At 37.9% G+C, this 22,994-nt stretch overlaps 2 protein-coding genes across 3 annotated transcripts; both read left to right on the plus strand.

The window, feature by feature from the left end:
* Positions 1-870: 870 nt before the first annotated feature.
* LOC126600205 (plant UBX domain-containing protein 10-like) lies at positions 871-4,341 on the plus strand. Its single transcript, XM_050266767.1, has 4 exons — positions 871-1,814; positions 3,092-3,262; positions 3,387-3,590; positions 3,840-4,341. Exons 1-4 carry the CDS (start codon positions 999-1,001, stop codon positions 4,068-4,070), a joined length of 1,422 nt encoding a protein of 473 aa, XP_050122724.1. The 5' UTR covers positions 871-998; the 3' UTR covers positions 4,071-4,341.
* A 1,776-nt stretch (positions 4,342-6,117) lies between these two features.
* On the plus strand, positions 6,118-9,259 carry LOC126600020 (serine/threonine-protein kinase WNK8-like). Of its 2 annotated transcripts, XM_050266517.1 has the most exons (6): positions 6,119-6,827; positions 6,988-7,025; positions 7,141-7,368; positions 7,457-7,835; positions 7,931-8,321; positions 8,404-9,259. In XM_050266517.1, the coding sequence occupies exons 1-6, from the start codon at positions 6,738-6,740 to the stop codon at positions 9,096-9,098; spliced, it is 1,821 nt and encodes a 606-aa protein (XP_050122474.1). In that variant the 5' UTR covers positions 6,119-6,737; the 3' UTR covers positions 9,099-9,259. The 2 variants fall into 2 exon arrangements, with proteins under 2 accessions (XP_050122475.1, XP_050122474.1); XM_050266518.1 differs by lacking the exon at positions 6,988-7,025 and having other exon boundaries at positions 6,118-6,827.
* Positions 9,260-22,994: the final 13,735 nt, after the last annotated feature.

Raw genomic sequence — 22,994 nt, forward strand, 5'->3', positions numbered from 1 at the left:
TTTAAGCTTGAAAACTCAATTTGTATGTATTATAATTTCAGAGCTTTCTGGATCTTAAAATAAATTTTAATTTTGTCAGAAAAAAAATTTGGAATTTCAAAATTTAAAATTTTGAATGTCCAATTTGATTTGAGAGTTCCAAAATTGAAAACTATTGAGTCGAAATATGTTAAAATCAGAATTCATATTTAACCCTTGCCAAAATGAGCCAACTGACTACATTTGGACACGGAAATGTGTGATGTTCACTTGAAAGACATTTGGACACGGGAATTAAGAAAAAGAATGCTAGTGTCGTGCTTGTCTTGTGCAAGGAAATGTGTGATGTTCATGACCAAAACTCGCTAATTTATTTTATTTTATTTTTCTGGAAAATTTTCCGATTTTAATTTATACAATTTTTTGTTTTTATTTTGCTTTAATTGCAGCTGCCGGAAGCAATTTTTGCAGTGCACATTCCCTCGATGCAACTCAACTTATCCAACCTCTTGTCAAAGACGACGAATCAACGTCACCTGAGGATGATTCAGAGAGCAATCAGGAGAGTGAGATTCCACAAAGCCATCATCGTCCTTAGCCGTTTTTACAATCGGACGCCTAGGGATCATCCATGCCGGTGCTTTCCGTCTCCAATGCACCGGCCCAAGGCTCATACATGATGTAACAAGCCTATTAATTATGTTTGCTTTCTGATCTGCGTACAAGCAAAACCTTCTACATACCCGCCGCCGGAATTTTCCACTTTCAGCCCGCCAGTTTGTCAAACGATATTTTAGCCAACCATGCAATGGCAATTCAGTTATTTCCCAAATAGTCAGGGGCATTTCTGGTGTTCCACAAAACCTTATAACTATTGACCTTCTGCTTTCGCTCCCGTTCATAAACCTCCTCGGTAATTTCTCCGAGAAGAGAACCGACATCCCCAAAGCGCTGTCGTATCGGTCTCGGCTCTCTCCTCTTTCTTCTCGAACCAGAGAAACCCTAATCTGTTTACAGAGATGGTCGATGCGAACGACAAGTTAGCGTATTTCCAAGCGATCACAGGCCTCGAAGACCCCGACTTGTGCGAGGAGATTCTCACCGCCCATGGCTGGGACCTCGAGCTCGCGATCTCCTCCTTCACCACCACCGCGAACCATACGCCTTCGCCGGAAGATCCATCTGCCGCCGGAACCACCTCCATAGTCTCCGATTTCGGCGGTGGGGACGGCCTTCGCTCCATTCCCCAACCGTCGCACCAGTCCGGACAGTCGTCAAACGCGGTCGCAGCACCCGGTTTTGCTTGGAGAATCATCACTCTGCCTATATCGGTTATTTCTGGTAGTCTAGGGTTGATTTCTGGGGCGGTTGGGCTCGGGTTGTGGGCCGCCGGTGGAGTGCTATCGTACTCGCTCGGAATGATTGGGCTCAGGGCTGGTCGGGACGGTGAGGCCTCTGCCCAATTACTGTCGGTGCCGGCGGTGGGGAATGAAGCAGTGCAGTTTGTAGCGAGGTTTGAGCAGGATTTTGGGACGAGGAGGCCGAATTTTGTCAGCGAAGGGTTTGTGGACGCCCTGCAGAGGTCGAGAAACTCGTTCAAGCTGTTGTTCGTCTACTTGCACTCGCCAGACCATCCTGATACGCCGTCGTTTTGTGAGAGGACTCTGTGCTCTGAGATGTTGGTGGCTTATATCAATGAGAATTTCGTGTCGTGGGGAGGGAGCATTCGGGCAAGTGAAGGCTTCAAGATGAGTAATAGTCTGAAGGCCTCGAGATACCCCTTCTGTGCCGTCGTTATGGCTGCCACGAACCAGAGGATCGTACTGCTTCAGCAGGTATATGATTCTTTGCTTGCCTTATTTCCAAATGATCGGTCCATAAGAGTACGGAATTGATAGCCCTATAGATTGAATTGATTGAGAAATATTGTAAGTTTAAATATTTATATCATTTGTTGTTGGTAATGGATTGGAAGGTCATAGGGCGGAAGTCAGAATCATCAGTTACAGTCTTTGTTTAATATTGGGGGATCAAGATGGAGGAATGGAAGTTATGTCATGTGACGTTGTATCTTCTAGGGAGACATACTGAAACTAGAGGTTTCTTGGCATAACGTTCAAATCTAAGTGGTTATTACCTACCAGCACGGTTTATCAAATAACACATTTGACTCATTATATGCAACTCCTATGTGTTTCTTTTCTTGTAAATGAGTTGACCAGCCAGTAGTAGTGATTCATGGGGTTTATCTGGGAAGCTTAAAAAAGATTTTATGGTGGGTGTATTGGTGTTAATGGTCACCGGAAGAGACAAGGTAGACATTTACGTACTTATGTGGTTTAGCTTTCTGATTCTCCGTCTGTTCTGTTTTCCTTCCATAGAGTTCCTACTGCAGTGACTGAACTTAAAACTTTGGGGATTTTCCTTTGTTGCTTTTACCCCGTTCAACATTGAAAGCATGTTTATTTTGGTGAGAAAGCTGGCACTCCTTTTTTAGATTTGAATGTAGGAAAGATTCTATTGGAGGGATAAGAGTCTCAACAAGAAAGTTGAATGGATAACTATTGGAAAATTTTTGCTATTGTCTTTCTGAAAATGCTATTAAGTTGAAGCTGTTGATTGATCAATATGATCTGTGGATAAGTCTTTGTGTGCTTGACTCACGCTTGTCTTGAAAATTGTTGCTATGTTCTAATTCAATGATGTTGGAGCTTTAACTTTTATTTTGACTGATCATGTTCCTTGAGAATCATATATAGAAATTGTGTTGCAATTTATCTTGGACGGTAACGAAGTATTATTGTTTCTGTTTCAGATTAGGTGGATGGTAAATTTGTTATTGAGCTATTGAGTTTAATTTAAGCTGTTCTATAGCTTGGTATGAGCATTTTGTTATATGCCCTACTTTTAACGTGTTTTCCTCTTTAAGTGATGCATCCTAAACTTGAAGTTTTTCTTTCTAGAGTATTAGATAATAGTTTGATTTTGATGTTCTTTTTCTTTTTCACATTTCCCTATTTTCCGTTTCAACCGTATGGTAACTAAATATGAATGATGTCAATTTTTTGTTGTTCATTTTATCCGTAACGACTATCTTTGTTATGTTTGGCAGGTTGAAGGGCCAAAGTCTCCTGAAGAAATGCTGTCAATACTAAACAGAGTAGTTGAAGAAAGTGCTTCTGTTCTTGGTGCAGCAAGGCATGAGGCAGAACAAAGGAGAATCAACATTCGCTTAAGGGAGGAGCAAGATGCTGCTTATAGAGCAGCACTTGAAGCTGATCAGGTATGTTAATAGTTTAACCGAATTCCATGCTCCCTTTACCCTTTCATGTGACGGGCAAAGGCTGTAGGTTTTAGGAAGCTCTTAGGTTGCTCTATTCCCTTATTGTTATGTTCGTGTGCTTCAGGCGAGGGAAAACCAGAGGAGGGAAGAGCAAGAACGTCTAGAAAGAGAAGCTGCTGAAGCTGAACGGAAGCGCAAGGAAGAAGAAGAGGCTCGTGAAAGAGCAGCACAGGAAGCTGCGGAGAAAGAGGCTGCACTAGCTAGGATGCGGCAGGAGAAAGCCTTGTCACTTGGTGCCGAACCTGAAAAAGGACCTGATGTTACACAGGTAATCCCTCTTGCAATATTACTTAAATTTTCTCTTTTATTTTCTTTTACGTTTTGAATGTATAGATGTTTCACATAACTTCTATTATGTCCACATGTAGAGTTCAGTATGGTTAGATATCATTCATGGAAATTCTAGTCGTATGCACCTTGTATGCTGGGTTGCAATTCCCATTATTCCTTGTTTTGTCCGAGATAATAGTTCTTTAACGTAACGTATGCATGGTTATGTTTTTATTTGATAAACCAGGTTGTGGTTCGGTTCCCAACTGGACAACGCAAGGAAAGGAGATTCCACAGCACTGCATTAATCCAAAGTCTCTATGATTTTGTTGATTCTATGGGTTGTGTTGATGCTGAGAACTACAGTTTGGTGTCGAACTTCCCTCGGGTTGTATATGGACCAGAGAAGTTGTCTTTATCCTTGAAAGAAGCAGGATTGCATCCACAGGCCAGCCTTTTTCTGGAGCTGAATTCTTGAGAATATGATGGTTTGTTATCAAAATTTAGTAGAGATGATTCCTGCAAAACTGCAACTAGGGTTTAATTTATTTTTGCATCTCTATACACAGCAACTATGTCGATTTCATTAGAACGATATGACGAGTTAAGATAGATGATACTGACGATATGTGGATGTGTAGTTTGATTTCGTTGCAAATTCTTTCAAACGAGCGGCCCACAAAATTGAAGCTGGAATTGAAACAATGATACTGACGTGATTAATGAACTTTGTGATGTTGCCTCCTCCAGTCCTTTTTCATTCCTGATAGAGTTGTTGAATTTTGAAATTCAAAGATGAGTGCCGGGCAAATTGCCTCTAGCTTACTCAGTCCAATTTGCAAGAACCAAGTCTAAACATTATATGGGCTTGTTTGGATGCGTTTTTAAAATAACTGAAAGCGCTTTTAGAGAAAATATTTTTGGGTTTCAAAAGCACTTGAAGTGCTTTTCAGGATTTACTTGCATCTTTACTAATTATTGGTTCTAAAAATATTTTCACCAGTCATTTCAAAAACACATCCAAATAAGCTCCAAGTCAGTAGAACTTTGTTTCGTGATGTCCTAACGGTTCATTGTTTGTAATTTAAATTCATAATCACCAGAACTTTGTTGATCTAACAGTTCATCGAGCACAACTAACACACCGGCAACCATCGTCAATGTTGCCCCAAACTTGAAACGAAGATTTTAATTGACGTGACTTGAACCAGAGACCTTCGACTGACGTGATAATTGAACTCATGATCAGCTTAACCTTGCCCCTATCTTACGTGGCTAAGGATGGGGTTTTTTTTGTGGGAGGCAGATTGTCTGCCCTCCTCTTTGGGTGCCCTTCCCATGCCCTCATATTTTGTGCGGTCATGGTTAAGTCACGTCAACATCTTATAATAATAATAAGACAAAAAACAATAAAAATATAAAATGTTGACGTGGCTTAACCGTGACCGCATAAATAAGAGGAGATGGGAATGGCACCTAGGAGGGCAGACAATCTGCCTCCTTTTTTGTGTACCAAACACCATACACAAATGAAATGCGTACATTGTGTTTTTGTAGCATCATCTAGACGGTCAAATGTAAATATTCCATAGATTGATACGTGGTAAAAAAAACTTAAATTATGCTTCAAGATAACCAAAAGTTGCCATGTAGTTGGAAAGGTTTGTGGCTGTGGAGAATACAGTTGGAAATGCCATGCAAGCCAAGCCAATGCTAACCTCTTTGTTGAAAATCCTAACCTCTTATGGTTGATTCTAACTTGTTAGTATGGCCAATGCTTCTAAAACCAAAACACCAAAGTTATTGACACCTCTTCATGTCACGCCTTTCCCCGCCATTGCCGTTTTCTTATCTTTTTTCTTGAATTTGTTCTAAATTTCAACTTATACGCTTAGTTTTAAAAATAATTATTTGAAATATAAATAAGTTACTGATTTATCTGAAATACGATAATGTGATGTTATTGTTTCACTCAACTATAATACGTGAATTTGTTTGCTTTCATAAATATATACATTCAACTATATCGTCTATCTTATAATAGGTGAAATAATACATTATGTATACCACTAACACAAGTTACGTAATAAACATAGATATGACAGAATACTAGTTTTTTTTTTTTGGGTCAGTTTTAGAAGAATACAGAGTACATACTTTCTAGAATAAGTTAAAAAAATAGAAAAAATATAAGAAAAATATGAAGACAAATAAATATATTTGACCGAAAATCTAGAATAAGTCAAAAAACAAAACAAAAGAAAATCTAGAAAAAGGAATATAAATTAAATTATTTTACAAGAGGAGCTCCAATTTCCGCTCCTCCAACCTTTCAGGACAACGTGATTAATTAAATCAATGATTAATTTACTAATATTTTATCTGATCAGTAGATTAACGTTTACTAATACACTCCAAGCTGAGTTGTCTTCCCCTAATCAACCTCCCCAATTCTTTAAATAAATTAAAATAAATAAATTAAAAATTAAAAATAAATAATTCAATTAGTTTCCAAGTAGAAGTCCAGAAGGACAGCGTGTACCATCTAATCAGAGAGAGAAAAAAGGACTCCGCCAGAACTCCTCCTCCCTCCTCCAATCCAAAAATCAAAATCCCTAGAAATCCCAATCCAACCCCAAGACAATGTCTCCCCAACCCTACATTTACCCCTCTCCTCCCACCCGCAATCCCTAGGGTTCCATCTCCAATCGCTCTCGCTCTCTCTGCAGCTCGATTTCTGCACTCAAGGGTTTTCTTAGGGTTCTCAGAGTCCCCAATTTCGCCTCCCCAGCTCGAAATTTTTTAGGCGAGAGTGAAATCCCCGACTTTGGCGATCCGAAAGATGCAGATACCGCCATGGCTGAGTCTCGGATAGGTTTGACAATGTGGAGCTCCGTCGCGAACCGGAATTCAGGTACGGAATTCGGGGACATGTGGTTTATCGGCTGCCGTTTTCGTCTTCGATCGGCGTTCGACCCGTACTCCGTCGCTTGCGAGGCGTTTTCTGAACACTGTGGTAATCTGATTTTGGTTGTGGGTGTTGTAAGCAAGAAGATTTGATAGGGTTTGCGAAGAATCGTTTTCCGTCTTACAAAAAAAAAAAAGTTTGCTTCTTTTGGGAGATTTTTGTTGTGTTTTTAGGGTTATGGATTCCTGTAGTGGTTTTGTTGGTGGAAATTCTGCTTGCGACGATGGTGGCGTTGTGGAGAAAGATCCGACTGGGCAATACTTGCGGGTACGATTTCGAATCCTGTTTGCTCTTTAATTTTGGTATATGAATTGTGTTTTAATGTTAATTTTATCGGTGTTTATCGAATGTGTTCTCGTCATGTTTGCGTTCTTGTTGTTGGATTTGGTGGTAGAATTCTTATGTAGATTTTTGTTTGTTCATCCAGTATGACGAATTTTTGGGGAGGGGAGCATTCAAGACTGCGTATGCTTCTCTAAACTACCTTGAATTCGTTTCTTTGTAGTGGGTTTCGAGGGTTCTAACAATTTGTCGTTGTAATTTTATTTTTTTACTTATTTGGATGTTGTATAAAATGTAGATACAAGGCATTCGATGAGGAAGAAGGAATAGAAGTAGCTTGGTGCCAAGTGAATATCGAGGAGGTGTTGCAGTCTCCGGAACAGTTGGAGAGATTGTATTCCGAGGTTCATCTGCTGAAGTCATTAAAGCATAAAAACATTGTCAAGTTCCATAACTCATGGGTGGATGATAAGAACAAGACCATCAACATAATAACAGAGTTGTTCACTTCCGGGAGTTTGAGGCAGTGAGTTTCACCGACTGTTTTTTCATGTTTCATGTTTTTAGTTGGCTTACATTCATCAAATACTAACCGTTTCTGTTCTGGGATCTAGGTACCGAAAGAAGCATAAGAATGTTGATATGAAGGCCATTAAGAACTGGGCAAGGCAGATTCTTCGAGGCTTGCATTATCTGCATTCTCACAATCCTCCAATTATTCATAGAGATTTGAAATGCGACAACATATTTGTCAATGGAAATACTGGAGAAATTAAAATCGGAGATCTCGGATTGGCTATTGTCATGCAGCAGCCTACTGCTCATAGTGTTATTGGCACCCCTGAATTCATGGCTCCAGAGCTTTATGACGAGGAATACAATGAATTAGTCGACATCTATTCTTTTGGCATGTGCATGTTAGAAATGGTGACTTGTGAATACCCTTATAGTGAATGTAAAAATCCAGCACAAATTTATAAGAAGGTTACCTCTGTAAGTTTCTGATCAACTGCTTTATGAATTTCTTCCAGTTTTTGTTTATCTACTAAATGGTTGCCTAATATTTATCCTGACTTCCTTTGTTGTAGGGTGTAAAGCCCGCTTCACTCAGTAAAGTGGACAATCCACAAATCAAGGAGTTCATAGAGAAGTGTCTAGTTCCAGCATCTATGAGATTAAGTGCAGTTGAACTCTTGAAAGATCCATTCCTTGCAACTGACAATTTGAAGGAGCCCAATTGTATTCCTTCACAATTAGAAAAGTTGGTGAACTTGCCACAGCCTGAAGCATGTCCTATGGACGTAGATACTAACTACCAGAAGTCCTCCTCTGGATTTTGTAGGAGAAGTACCAATGAAATATCGAATCCATCGGTTCTGGAGTTACAGAGTTTCACTGAGAATAACGAGTTCAGGTTAAAAGCGGAGAAAAATTCTGATAGGACCGTCTCTTTAACTTTGCGCATTGCTGATACATGTGGTAAATACATTTTCCAGCAAAAAGGTTTTCTCTTTCCTCCTTATTTTCCTGAACTGCACCTGAATATTATTTTCTTAAACAGGTCGTGTGAGGAATATCCATTTTGAGTTCTATCTTGATTCCGATACTGCAATTTCAATTGCTGGGGAGATGGTTGAGCAACTTGATCTTCCACATGAAGATGTCTCTGTCATAGCTGAGTTAATTGATAACTTGATCATGAAGCTTGTACCCGGCTGGAAACCTTCATCAGAAGGTTCATCGTGTGGAACAAATAGTTCATGTGTTGATCATGCTGCACTGCAAAATGTTCTCTCACATGTTGCACACGCGGAGGACCGAGATAACCAATCATCAATGATTTCAGATACTTCGGTTACCTCAGCTGAGCATGGTGTTCCTACTGCCTCAGGGGCCAGTAATGTCAAAGTTATGGAGTCGGCTAAATATAGTTCCGATGAGTGCTGTAAAGCTTCAGATGGTTACGCTTCCAGTCCAGATTGTATGGTTAAGGGTGTGGTCAAGGAGAAGAGTTACGAAGCTGATTCTGGTGATTCATTTGTGATGAACGAGGCATGCACCGACATGTCAAGCATTTGTTCCTTATCTGAGCTGTCTCTAGCCAACAAAGATGGGTACGGTGAGCTAAAGGGGGAGCTTGATGCTATTGACATGCACTATCGTCGATGCCTTGTCGAACTCTTGAGGTCGAGGGAAGAAGAAATTCGGAGTGCAAAGAAGAGGTGGATAGAGAAAAAGAAAATAGCTGTTAATTGATGTCCTATAAATAGTGTTCTCATTTGTCTTTTTCTACCTGTAGCATTCGTTTTATACTTGTAATTTTTTTTCGGTTAAGAAACTCGGATAATTCCCGAGTTTTTACGTGTGGATTTTGGTACATACATTTGGTTTTATTATTACTAATGAATATTTTTTAATTTGTTTGTTCCATTAATGTTGTTAGAGATGTTGAGAATTTACATTTATTGTGTACCCAAACATACAAATAACAAAGTCTAATCCCATTAAGCGGGGTTGTCTTTATAAATCATAAAACGTCTTGATTTTGCGTCAAGTTTTCTATTAGCTCCGATAACTCTTGTTTTTTCCTTTAAGTCTAAACTATTACCCTAATTGAAATTGACCTCATGAATTAATTTTTTGGTAAATTCATCTCCTGAACTATTTAAAATATGTCAATTAACTCCTTGTCATTAGATTTCGTTCACTATTCCGCCAAATTCAATGAAAAATTAATCTTGTTATAATTAATTCTTACTTGTCAGTTATAATCGTCAATAAAATAATTACACATGAACTCGGAATAATTCAAAAACTTATAGCATAATAAGAAATATAAAGAAACCAAACATTTGCATAATAGGTCATTTCACATGGTCATCACACATTATTTTGTGTCCACATGTCATAATTTATTGCTGGTTATAAGTGACATGTAAGAATTGATGATAAAAAACTAATTTGCCTTTGATTTTGACAAAATAGTGGACGGAATCCAACGACAAGGGGTTAATTGGCTTATTTCAAATAATTTAGGGGGTTAATTTACCAAAAAAGTAGTTTAGGAAGTCAATTTTAACTGCACTAATAGTTCAAGGCGTCAAATGGCAATTTACTTGGTCATATTTGTTGGAAAAAATCAGTGCCCTAAAAAATGGTAATTTTACTATTTTTGTAAAAAAAAAGTTGAGGATTTCCTACATCATAGAATAAAATGATGCAACAAATAATTGTTATCATTTTGAACATATGTCTACTAATGGTTTCTATATCGGAAAAGGATCCTTTTCTTGGGGATCCTCGTCTGATCCTTATTCTGGGGACCCTAGGAATTCTATGATCATGACCGTTTATCGTACAGCGTATGATCAGTTTCATTAGGTACTATTTAAATTTGATTTTAAATTTTAAATTTTGAAATGAACTATAACTATAGAATGTACGATGAACGGTCACAATCACGGGATCCCTAGGATCCCCATGAAATGGATCCGTTTCTCTTCTGTTTTTCATGGTTCTATTGCGTATGTAGATAACTGAAAAAGATGATTTGATGATTTGGTGAGGGTGGAGCTTAGCAAATGACAGGTAATTTGGGATATGATACTAATTGAAAAAAGTTCATAACTATAGCTTCATTCTCTCATCTTCGCTAAAACCGTCACTTACTTATATTAGTAACTTTCTATCTTCTCAATTTGTAACAAAGAAGCATACATACTAGAAGAAAGAAGAAGAAAGCTCAGAAGTGTCAATTAAGGAAGTTCGGAAGTGCTGATCAGCATATATATAGGGTGTAAAGACAACACCAGTCACCTATTTTGTTCCTTATTGCAAATTGGATTGTAAGTACATATATTTAAAATTCTTTGCATGTTTTATACGCCCCGCAACAATGTGCGGGCACCTTTACTAGTGTCATACGTAAAACATTAGAGACACGAAAAAAATGTAAATAAAAAGAGTAAGTTACAGTTTATCAGAAAGCTTAAAAAAACAGCTCGAAAATCTTCGAGCTTGTTTGGTATCCTATTTGAAATTTTTATAATTTCTCAAAACATTTCTTAAGAATTTTTCTTGAAAACAATTTTCTTTAAGACTCAAAAACTTGTTTGGTATGCAATTTAAAAATTTTAAATTTTACAACTTAAACTAGACAAAAAGATCCAAAAAGAGGAGGTCGAGAGAGAAAGAGAAGAGATGAGAAAAGAAAGTAAGAGATGATAGGAGGAAAGAGAAAGAAGTGAGATGATCAGAGGAGATAGAGAGGAAGAGGAGTGAGAGAAAGAACAAAGAGAATGAAGATAGCGGATTGGAGGAGAGACGAAAAAAAGAAAAAAAAAATGAAAAAGAGAAGGGGGAGAGAGAAAGAAGAAAAGAGAGATAAATTTGAAGTGAGAGGGGAGAATGGAGAAAAAAAGAAATGAGTGAGTTTAAGTTTAAAAACTCTAAAAACTCAATTTTTGTGTTTTTAGATAATAGACTAAAATTTTGAGTTAGTTGAGTTCAGTTTTTGAAAATAGTCATACCAAACAAGTTTTTAAGGCCTAAAACTTGAAAATTGTTTTTGAGTTTAAAAAGTTGAATTCAAGTAGAATATCAAACAGACTCTTCGTTTTCTCTTATTCTTCACCTGACCCTTTTCAGAAAACTTCCCAAATGACGAGTCTATAAGTCATTTTCTTACAGCCCAATTACTACAGAAAGGGAGGGCAAAAAAAGGAAAAAAGAAGAAGAGAACTCTTTCTACAAACTGAGAACCCGAGAATCTTACCTAATTCAAAAGGGGTTGCTATCCACACACCTCCTTTTATTTCTCACACATCCCTTGTTAATTTATGTCCGTTGATCTTCTTCAATTCATCTTATCCGATGGCCGAAAACTAAAAAGATTTGGAAGAAGTAAAAAAAAGTGTGGAAATCACACTCCATTCAAACAATCAAGTAAATTCAACAAGTACACATAACTATTTCACAAGATACACACACACACACATGCCGAGTACTTCTAAAATCTTTATATCAAAACCACAAATGCAAATGATTGTGTATTAGCATTGGAGTGGATTTTGATTTTGTTTTAGGTCTAATTCCATACCAAATTCCAAAAATCAAATAAATTCAACACGAACATAGACAAGAACAAAAACAAAAGAGGCTGACCTTGAAAGCAACACAGCCATCGGTCTTAAGTGAGAGTTGAAGCGAACAAGAGATCTGCTTCTTCAATTTGATTGGAGAAATTCAAAAATACAAATTGAAAACAGAAACGAAACCGCAGCATGCAAATTTTTTAAAACGAAAACTGGAAAGAGAGAGAAAGGGAGTGTGATATACTGACAGGGGAACTCAAGCGCCAGAGGCTCGATGCTGATAAGCTAGCTTGTGGTCATCAGATTCGGTCAATTCAATAACAAAAATGGTGGAATCGGAATTGAATTGAAAACAAAAAACGAAAAATAGAGATTAGACAAATGAATTGAGAAAGGGAAAGAGAGAGATTAAACGGCCAAGGTTTGCCGTTAGGGGCAAAATTAGAAACTAAATAAGTTACTTTGTTTGTGCCAGTTTTATTAGGGTGATTTGATTTAGATTTTTTCGTAACTATTAAATAAAGTGGTTAAGATGTTTTTTGGTTAAGGTTTAAAACTTAAAACTATTTTAATTATTTTTCCCACAATAAAAAGGTAATATTTAGTACCTCAAACATAAAGGGTGAATTTTTGCGTGTAGGAAGATGTTGTTGTGTTAGGAAAGGAGAATCCAAATCTGATTCTCCTTTCCTTTACGAATTGTTTTGGAGATTATATTTCCTGATTTTGTATTTATTATTCTTGTATCAATAGGGAATGTTACTTGTACTCCAAGTTTATGACTTGTATATATATTGTAGTCTACACGTCACTAAAATCATTCACTTGAAACTTTCTAAGTGAGAAGAACTGTCATGAACGAAACAATGGGAAAGATTGTTATGCAGTACAAACCCCTCGTTGAAGATCTCAAGTTCACACTCGATTGTTTACTGCCGCGGGACATTCGAGAGATAGTAGAACACAACGTGGAATTGGGTCTCCCAAAAGATGAAATAGAACGTCTCCAACAACAAATAGAGGAGGGTTCAAAGCTGGTTGACAAGTTATCCAAGCTTAGCATGTGGAACTGCAACATCTTGTGCAGTTTCTGCGAATGCTCGAAGCCTAGCTACACCGATCGACTTCTTGAATTGAATAGTTCTCTTAGGGAACTGTTTGAATTACTCAAGTAGCAGGAAGCCCGGAGATGAAGGCGATCTTGCTTTTGAATAGGAAGATACACAAAAGACAACTGAAATTGGCAACAAGGCAGTCGAAATTACTGAAAAGAGAAAGGGACATACTGAGAGCGCTGCAGGAAGCAAAGGGTGTGCAAAAGCTTTCAGGAAGCAATACACAAACAGTGGCACAGGAGCGAATTGGAGGCAGTGGTTTGAAGCAAGCGTCGAAATTACTGAAAAGAGAAAGGGACATGCTGAGAGCGCGGCAGGAAGCAAAGGGTGTGCAAGGGCTTTCAGGAAGCAATACACAAACAGTGGTACAGGAGCAAATTGGAGGCAGTGGTTTGAAGCAAGCGGCGCCAATAAACGGAGGAGGGGCTGCTCTAGAAGCAGTGTTTGAGGTACTATTTAGTGCCGTTATACAAACTAAGGAAAAGACGAGGGTGTTTAAACGCATCCTGGGACATCTCGAATCCACGTTGTACAACATAAAACCATTGATAGAAGAGATAGCAGAATATAACCAGTTATTGCATCTTACAGAGGAAGAACTAGAAACTTTTAGAGTAGAGATGGAGAAGGGTGTAGAGCTCGTTCACAAGTGCTCCAAGATTAGTCTTCGGGAAAACAACAAAAAGTATGAATATACCAACAAACTCTTCGGATTGAATGACCCTCTTCAAAGATTGATAAATAGACAGAAAGTGCAACTAGCAAGGGAGAATGCTTGGTTTCGGTAACAAATATGGAGACGGTAGATAGGCTATTGTTTCGTTTTTCTTATAAATTTAGGATTAGTTTATTATAAATACCAAGTCAGTTAAGATGTAGCTTTTTCGAATTATGTAGCCTCTTGGCAATTCAATATTTTTTTTTAAAAAAAGTTTTATATTCAGTTAGTTTCTTTCATACTTATGAGAGTAGGATTTAATTTGTTTGCTAGGTTTTGTAGTTTCCTAGTAAAAACAGCTTTTCGTTTTGTGTAAAAAAATAAAAAACAAAAATTTCTGAATTGAATTTAAAGTCCGCTGCAGCCACACCCGTCGAGTACACGCACCAGATCCTGCCCATAACCTTGCCTGAACCTCCTGCGCCGTCACGCCGCCTGCAACCCAATCCAAATCCACGCCCATTATTTCGTACAAGTACAGAGGAAAAAAGGAAATAGGAAAAAAAGAAAGAAAAAGAAACGTAAAAAAGTAAGGAAAGAAAAGTACAAAAATTTGTTTGGAGGTTTTGAGGCCCACATTGGCAAGGAAAAAAATGGCTTGTTTCCATTTTCTGTTTGAAGTCTTTGATGCCCACACAAGTCGATGGCCTGTTTGGGATTGTTTGAAATAATCAATGCTTGGACTACTGACCACTCAAGTGATAATGTTTGTTTTTGTCCATTCGTTGCTGCAATTTATTTATGAAAATCTCATTCGTTTAGTAATGGGGAGCCCTCATATGCTTTCTTTTCATACTCTCAACATCAGTATGTTTGCCAGCCAGTCAAGTCAAGTCTAGTTTGCCCATTCACCTGCATGTCCGCGTAGTGGAGTCTATCTGCCAACATGTCCACCTAGCGGAGCTTGCATCCACATATACTAGATTGCAAACTCATGTTTTTACCGCCATGAGTTTGATGGAAGTGTTGAAAAATAATAGTACATAGTTTACCATTTGGGTTTTCTTATAAATAGGCCTCGTTGGCAATTCAATATTTCTTTACTTAATAGAAGTTTTATATTCAGTGCACACTCTAATATTCAACTAGAGAGTGATATGATACAATATGATCAAACCGAAAGTTGGCGTCCAGTACTTGAACTTCCATCGGCTACAGTTCGTTTGGATGTGTTGAGTGTGCAGGGAGCAGGAAAGATGACTAAATCAAGGAAATTGGAGGAGGGGGCCATAAAAGTTGAAGGGAGTGGTGTTGTACAAAATCAAACTGAAATTCAAGCTTCAAACATGGTAAATTCCCTTCATTCTTTATTCGTTTAAGTTAACTGTGCCTTTGTAAGCCTCGTTTTGGACACTATTCTGATGCCACATTGTTCATGAACAGGAAGAGTCCAAAATCGAATTTGAGCCACAACAAGGCTTCTCCTCGGAATTTGGTACATGACACGCGAATACGCAGGGTAGCGGACCTAAAACTTTATTAAACTAAACATGGTAAATACCAATATTAAACTAAACATGGTAAATACCAAAAATATATCTGACAATATTTGGGAATTTCTTATATATTCATTAATCTCCAAAGTGGAGTATATATAGGAGTTACAATTGGTATTACATATGTACTTCGCCAATATAGGACAATAAACTACTATTTACACTTTAACTAATGTATAACTCGCAACACTCCCCCTCAAGTTGGTGCAAAGATGTCACGCATGCCCAACTTGTCAAGCGAGTTGGAAAACACACTATTAGACACAGCCTTAGTAAGAGCATCAGCAAGTTGATCTTCAGATTTCACAAACGGAAACATAATAATTCCAGCATCCAATTTTTCCTTAATGAAATGTCAATCAATCAATGAAATGTCGATCAATCTCCACATGTTTTGTTCGATCATGTTGCACTGGATTATGAGCAATCTCAATAGAAGCCTTGTTATCACAATGAAGTTTCATAGCACCCTTGGGTTTAAACCCAAGATCTCTCAACAATTTTTTCAACCATAGCAACTCACATACACCATGAGACATACCACGAAACTTATCTTCTACATTTGACCTAGCCACCACTTTTTGTTTCTTGCTTCTCCAAGTAACTAAATTACCACCCACAAATGTAAAGTATCCAAATGTAGATCGCCAATCAAAGCAGCTCCAGCGGGAGCATTTGCTCGGGGGACAGTGGATTGAACAGTGGGCTGTTGCCCGGTGGACATGCTCCAGCGTTTGGGAGCCCGAGGGACAGGCCAAGCCCGAGCGACAGGCCCGGCAGCGATTGCCAGCCCGAGAGCCCGAAGGCCATGTGACGCAAAGCTGACGTCTGGGCGACGCCAGCCATCATCTCCTCTGCAACGATTGAGATCCCCTTCTAAATTGCCCGGATCCAGGTGAACAACCACAGCTTCTTCCACGAAAAAGGTGGGACAGCCGTGGACTCGTCGTCGACGGCATCGTCGAAGATCAGGATCTTCTCCCGCGCCTCGAACGTGACCTCCTCCTCGTCGTCCCATGTCGACGACGGCAGCGACAGGGACTGCGGTTGCAGCAGGCGGTTGGCTTCGTCATCGTCCGCGCCGTCTCGCAGCTCCGACGACTCGTCGTCGTGTTCGCGCAATTGGGCGCTCATGGTTTCTGTCTTGCCAAATCCGTGCGTTTATTTTTTATTTTTTTAGTTGTGGTGAACTGTTGGAGATAGTGTTGGATTCCTTTATAATATTAATATAATTAATAATATAATATTAATTTATACAAAGTAAATAATATAATATTAATTATAAATAAAAAAATATTAATATTTTATTGTCAATTGCCAGGGCTATTCAGTGCAGGGGTGGAGATGCAAAAGGCAATTGCCAGGGGAACGCACTATTCATTAATGGCAGTTACTGTTCACTAGGTGGATTAAATAGTGAATAGCCTGGGGGGAGGGCTCCTACACTGGAATTGCTCTCAAGGATAGAACCTGCCCAATCTGCATCTGTATACCCTTCGACATTCAAATGACCATTCTTGAAGAAAACCAAGCCTCTGCCAGGAGCCATCTTCAAGTACCTCAAAATACCGGTTACTGCATCCATATGAGCTTCACTAGGTGAGTGCATAAACTGCCTTACCACACTAACTGCATAAGCAATGTCAGGGCGAGTGTGAGACAAATAAATTAATCTCCCCACAAGCCTCTGATACAGTTCTTTATGAGTAGGAACTTGATCTAGAAATAAGCCCAGACGATGATTCTGCTCAATCAGAGTATTAACAGGTTTGCAATCTAACATACCTGTTTCAGCTAACAAGTCAAGAACATACTTCCGTTAAGATAGAAAAATACCATGCTTAGATCGTGCAACCTCGATTCCAAGAAAATACTTCAATTCACCCGATTCTTTCATCTCAAATTCAGTAGCTAGGTACTTTTGAAGGTGTTGTATCTCCTTCTGATCATCACCAGTCACTATCATGTCATCAACATAAATAATCAATGCAGTTAGCTTACCCTTTTGTCGCTTTAGAAACAAAGTATGATCTAAATGACTCTGGATATCCCAAACTTCTTCATTGAACTTGCAAACCTCCCAAACCACGCTCTAGGAGATTGTTTCAAACCATACAAAGCCTTTTGTAACCTGCATACAACATCTTTTCCAGGAGATGTTCCAATACTAAGTGGGAGATCCATATAAACTTCCTTTTTAAGATCACCATGAAGGAAATCATTCTTAACATCAAACTGCAACAAAGGCCAATCCTGGTTTGCTGCTAAGGACAGAAGAACACGTACAGTATTAAGTTTGGCAACATCAGCAAACGTCTCCTGATAATCCACCCCATATGTTTAAGTATAACCCTTAGCAACTAATCTGGCTTTATACCGGTCGATAGAACCATATGCTTTGTGCTTAATAGTAAACACCCATCTACATCCAACGGCTTTCTTCCCGTTTGGTAAAGGAACCAAATCCCAAGTAGAATTCTTTTCCAAAGCTTTCATCTCAACTTTCATGGCATTAACCCACTTAGGGTCAGATAACGCATCTTGCAATTTTGTTGGAATTGATACACTAGATAGCTGACATATGTAAGATGCATACGGTTTGGACAAACGATGAGTAGACATATAATTGTTGATAGGATACTTGCCTTTTGCATGCATATCAGGCTCATATTGTACTTTAGGTTTTCCATGATTAGCTCGTGAAGGCAACTGATAAGTAGAAGAATCGTCAGAATTTACCTCATGTATGCCACCATCTTATACCAAACTGTTAGAATAATCATCACTAGACGAACCATTATCAGGCAACTCGTTAGACATATCAGCAGCATGCAACCGATCATCATAAGGTAATTCAGACATATTAACAGGCAACTCGCTGGGCACATATGATCTATCATCAGTAGAAATAGTTCCGAGAATGACAAGTGACCGATCACTATCTGCAGCCGACTAATCAGTATCACGCAACATAATAGGTTATGTTCCCAACTCTGCCTGTAACACATCATCCATACCATCTCTTCGAATCTGCACTTCACTCCCCTTGTCCCCCTGAAGTGGAGAGTCGGAAGAGGGCTTCACAAAATACGAAACTTCCTCATGGAAGGTGACATCCATGGTAATATAAGTTTTTTGAGTCGGATGATGATAACACTTATAGCCTTTTTTATTGTTAGCATACTCAATAAAGACACACCGGAGAACACATGCATCAAGTTTACTCCACTGATTAGAGTAGACATGCACATACGCAATACACCCAAACACTTTCGGAGGAAGTTTTGATACAGAAACAAGAGAAACATGTTTTTGTAGCACATCAAACTGTGTCTGAAAATCAAGAATCCTACTTGGAACATGATTGATTAAATACACAGCAGCCAAAATAGCATGACCCCACAAATGATTAGGAACACATTTATCCAACATCAAAGAGCGAGCAACCTCCATAATTTGACGATTCTGTCGTTTGGACACACCATTTGGTTAGGGTGTAAACGAAGTAGTCATCTGGTGAATAATACCATGATCACGAGAAAAGCATGTCGAAGTGTGATTCACATATTCTCCTCCATTATCAAACCTGAAGACCTTAACTTTGGTTTGAAACTAAGTAGACACCATTGTACAAAATTCTTGATGAAGTAACGGAATATCACTCTTATTCTTCATCAAGAACACCCAAGTTAACTGAGTACAATCATCAATAAAAGTAACAAACCAACGGAATCCATTAGAAGTAACTTTCGCTGGACCCCACACATCAGAATGTATCAAATCAAATGGCAAAGTAGCTTTAGAATCACTTACGGGAAAGGAAACACAATGACTCTTAGCCAAAACACATATTTCACACTTGAACTCTGAATCACTACAAGTGCGAAACAAAGAAGGAAATAGATGCTTCATATAACTAAATGATGGATGTCCCAATCGTCGATGCCACAACCAAATTTGATGTCTGTCATCCACTTTAGCACTTAAAACTTGATGATTATTTGAACCGGAAACAACAGTATCCTCTATAGTCAAGATGTACAAACCTCCTATTCTTTTACCACGACCAATTATCTTCTGAGTTTGAATGTCTTGAAAATAACAATACGTAGGGTAGAAGTGAGCAGAACAATATAAGGTATCAAGAAGTTTTCCAACCGACAAAAGATTGCACTTAACATTAGGAACAAGTAAAGCACGGACCAGTGATAAGGTTAGAGTCAGAGAGATAGTGTCTTCACCCTTCACAGGGGAAAGTGCTCCATTTGCAGTAGTAATATACGGATCACGAACATAGTCACATAACTCATCAAACACTCTAGGGTCACTAGTCACATGATCAGTGGCCCTAGTATCAATTATCCATTTATTTGTTCCACCAAGATGCATAACAAAACTATGATTATATTGAGCCATTGAACAAAATCACGAACAATAAAGGCACAAAAGATACACAGCGGAATGAAAACAATTTACCAAAACATTGTAGCAATCACTGTTCACGACACTGAAGCAGAGACTATTCATGGCACTGTAGCAATCAATGTTTACGCAATGTAGAGGATCACTGTTCACAAGCAGACCACTGTTTACACAATGTAGCAAAGTGGTGTACTGTAGCGCGACACTATTCACTTTTTTTTTTTACACGAAAGAAATCACGAAAAATGTGGGCACAAAATTAAAGCACACAGGTCACCAAGAGCGAACTGCTCTGATGCCATATTAAACTAAACATGGTAAATACCAAAAATATATATGACAATATTTGGGAATTTCTTATATATTCATTAATCTTCAAAGTGGGGTATATATAAGAGTTACAATTGGTATTACATATGTACTTCACCAATGTAAGACAATAAACTACTATTTACACTTTAACTAATATATAACTCACAACAGTAAAGAGAAGCTAACGATGTTGCTCATAGACTGGTAAGGCTTGGCCTGACTGCTGCAAATGATTTAATTAGGTTTGAACCCCCCAGACTTGATACTTGATGTATTATTTGAGGATAGTCAACCATGTAATGTTGGTGTGAGACACTTTTATTTATTTAATGTTTTTTTTTTGACCAAGTTGAAATCTCCATCAAGATTTAACTGAGACCTAAATTATAAATGCATCCTATTCTCTTTCATGTACTTATTCATATTTCACCAATGAATATCGTACATTTACGTATGAAAAAAAATAAAAAGACTATTACAACTCAAGTTGTATGTATGAAGTAAAGATACTACTAATGCCTGATTTATTTTCCTGATTTTTTCAACATGGAAAGTGTAACTTGTTTCAATTAATCTTGTATTTTAAATTGCTCAAGATCCAATACGCAGTCCACGCAAACAGAAAATTCAGTCCAATTTTGCTCAGTTTTAATGATGTGACGAATTGAATTGAATTACTAAAAACACAAATATGAATGAAACATATGATGGATTTACTTGTGAAAATCCAATCCAATCTAGTTGGTTGGATGCTTTTTAATTGGGTGCATTTTTGCTCATCATCACATTAATACGAGCATTAACACTATAATAATTATAGTTGTTATAAATAAGCAAAATTGAGATAGAAAATTAGTTGAAATCAAAGTGAAACGTGAGCCATATTCACAGTATTTAATTTTGTATCAGATAATGAATGTAGGTAAATAGAGTCAAGGGAGATTGATATTATCATTTTCACTTTTGATCTTGTGTGTTTTTATGAGGATACAAACATACCTTTATATATAGAGGTTTTGATCCGATACCACTTTACATGCATGAATGAAAACTTTTCACCTCCCTATGACTTTTTCACTTAAAGTTTTTAATTGTTGTCACCAAAGTTCACTATGATGGCAAGTTGGTTTACTTCTTCATACATTCATATGTGTGATATTCACACTATATTTTACAACAACCGATACATTTTAAAACCATGTCTGTTGAGTTTTGACTGAGAATTTAGCTTATTTTCAGACAAATTCAAAAAGTCAAACTTGTAATTGAAGCTAATAGCGTTAAATGCCTGTTATGTGGTGTTAGGGAGTACATACCCAACAAGATTGGATTCCTGAGTTCGTTTAGTTGACCAATAAGTCTTTGTCTCTGTTCATTTTTCAAATCGGAGCTTTTCCGGGGAAACAAGAAAGACACTTCAGCAGCCACTCACATGGCCATGCCGTTCGGATTTTTAGCAAACAAATTGTCTGAAAGTGCTCTGAGGGCTTCTACTACACGCCAACCAACACCTCGAGCTGCACCGATGCCGTCATGTGAAATTCAATTTCATCTCTGATGCCATGTAATTCTTGCTCAAGGTTTAAGTTTTTTTTTTAATCAAAACAATAATGTTACATCAACTTCAACATTACTATTATGAAAAAAGAATTATTGTGAAAATATTAAAGAAAATGAATTGTTATTAGCACTTCAAAAATCTCATTTGGCACTCTAAACTTTCTATAATTAGAAAGAAAAATACACTTGTGAGGAGTGTAAAATGAGATTTTTGGAGTACTAATAACAGTTCCCTAAAGAAAAATATAAAGATACAATAAGTTAGAGGAAACATGAAGCCAAACCCTAACAAGACGTAGAAAATTATTAGAAACAAAAATCAACTAAGAGAACTTCTAAGAGAAACGAAAATTCCCTCAAAGATTATGAGCAAAAGCCGCAACTGCACACGGCGGATGAGAATCTGACCAATGAACCCCAACATGACCAACACCATAATTTGCTAAACAATCTGCAACCTAATTTCCTTCGCGATAAATGTGAGAAAACCGAACTTGCATGGAAGAGAGGATGGTACAACAATTTGCCCAACAAAGCACCCAAGAAGAGCCATTAGAAAGAAAATGCACTGCTAAATGCCAACCCATCTCCAAAGCCATATAAACAACATGAATAATAGCTTTAAGCCACCTCCGAGGCATAGGAATCCAAAAGATCTTGCAAAGCATCCAAGACAATGACCCAAGTAGGCACTAAAAATACCACCAAAACTAGCCATACTCGAAAAACCACGAGCTGCACCATCAGTTTTAACTTTAACTCGAAAAGAACAATGAGAAATCCAAATAACCTCATGGATTCTAGGTTCCCTTGAAGGCCTTCCATGCACTCCAAGGGCTCTAAGAATGCAAAGCTCATTAACTGATGCCACTAACCAACTAATCAACTTTTTTCTTCAAAACAGATTAAATTTTGAGCTTGCCAAAGTACATAAAAACCTGCCCCAATCATACCCACCACAATAATTGAAGTTGAGTACCAAAACGACACCGCAAAGGATAAGAAAAAAATGACGTGATATTGGAGAATAATGTAGAAACCTAAAATAAGGCTAAAACCCTATGCCAAATTTCCAAAGAAAATGAGCACTCAAAAAAATAAATGTTGAGCTGACTCAATAGCCTTACAACACAAAGAGAAAATATATGCAAACGAGAATCCCCGGTGAAGCAATAATTCATCAGTTAAAAGTTTACTGTGAAGAAAATGCCATAATAAAATAGAATTATGTGGTTGAAAACATCTACGCCAAACCCATCTATTCCAAGGAACAACTGCTTGCTTACTACACTTAAACTCATAAGCCAAAGATAAAGATAATACACCATCGAAAGCATTCAACCAAATTAGTTTAAAATCAAATCTCGACAAGGGAAGCTTAATTGTCGAAATTTCAGACAATATAGCAAAAATGGTGACGCTAGCTGTATCAATAA

The sequence above is a fragment of the Malus sylvestris genome, chromosome 14 (genome assembly GCF_916048215.2).
Source record: "Malus sylvestris chromosome 14, drMalSylv7.2, whole genome shotgun sequence".
NCBI lineage: Eukaryota > Viridiplantae > Streptophyta > Magnoliopsida > Rosales > Rosaceae > Malus > Malus sylvestris.

What these genes read in the sequence shown, in the direction of transcription:
- LOC126600205 (XM_050266767.1), top strand. Translation starts at nt 999, where the DNA reads ATGGTCGATGCGAACGACAAGTTAGCGTATTTCCAAGCGATCACAGGC. An exon ending in GGATCGTACTGCTTCAGCAG is followed by an intron (nt 1,815 to 3,091) that starts GTATATGATTCT and finishes TATGTTTGGCAG; the next exon opens with GTTGAAGGGCCAAAGTCTCC. An exon ending in CAGCACTTGAAGCTGATCAG is followed by an intron (nt 3,263 to 3,386) that starts GTATGTTAATAG and finishes CGTGTGCTTCAG; the next exon opens with GCGAGGGAAAACCAGAGGAG.
- LOC126600020 (XM_050266517.1), top strand. Translation starts at nt 6,738, where the DNA reads ATGGATTCCTGTAGTGGTTTTGTTGGTGGAAATTCTGCTTGCGACGAT. An exon ending in AGGGGAGCATTCAAGACTGC is followed by an intron (nt 7,026 to 7,140) that starts GTATGCTTCTCT and finishes TATAAAATGTAG; the next exon opens with ATACAAGGCATTCGATGAGG. An exon ending in ACTTCCGGGAGTTTGAGGCA is followed by an intron (nt 7,369 to 7,456) that starts GTGAGTTTCACC and finishes TCTGGGATCTAG; the next exon opens with GTACCGAAAGAAGCATAAGA.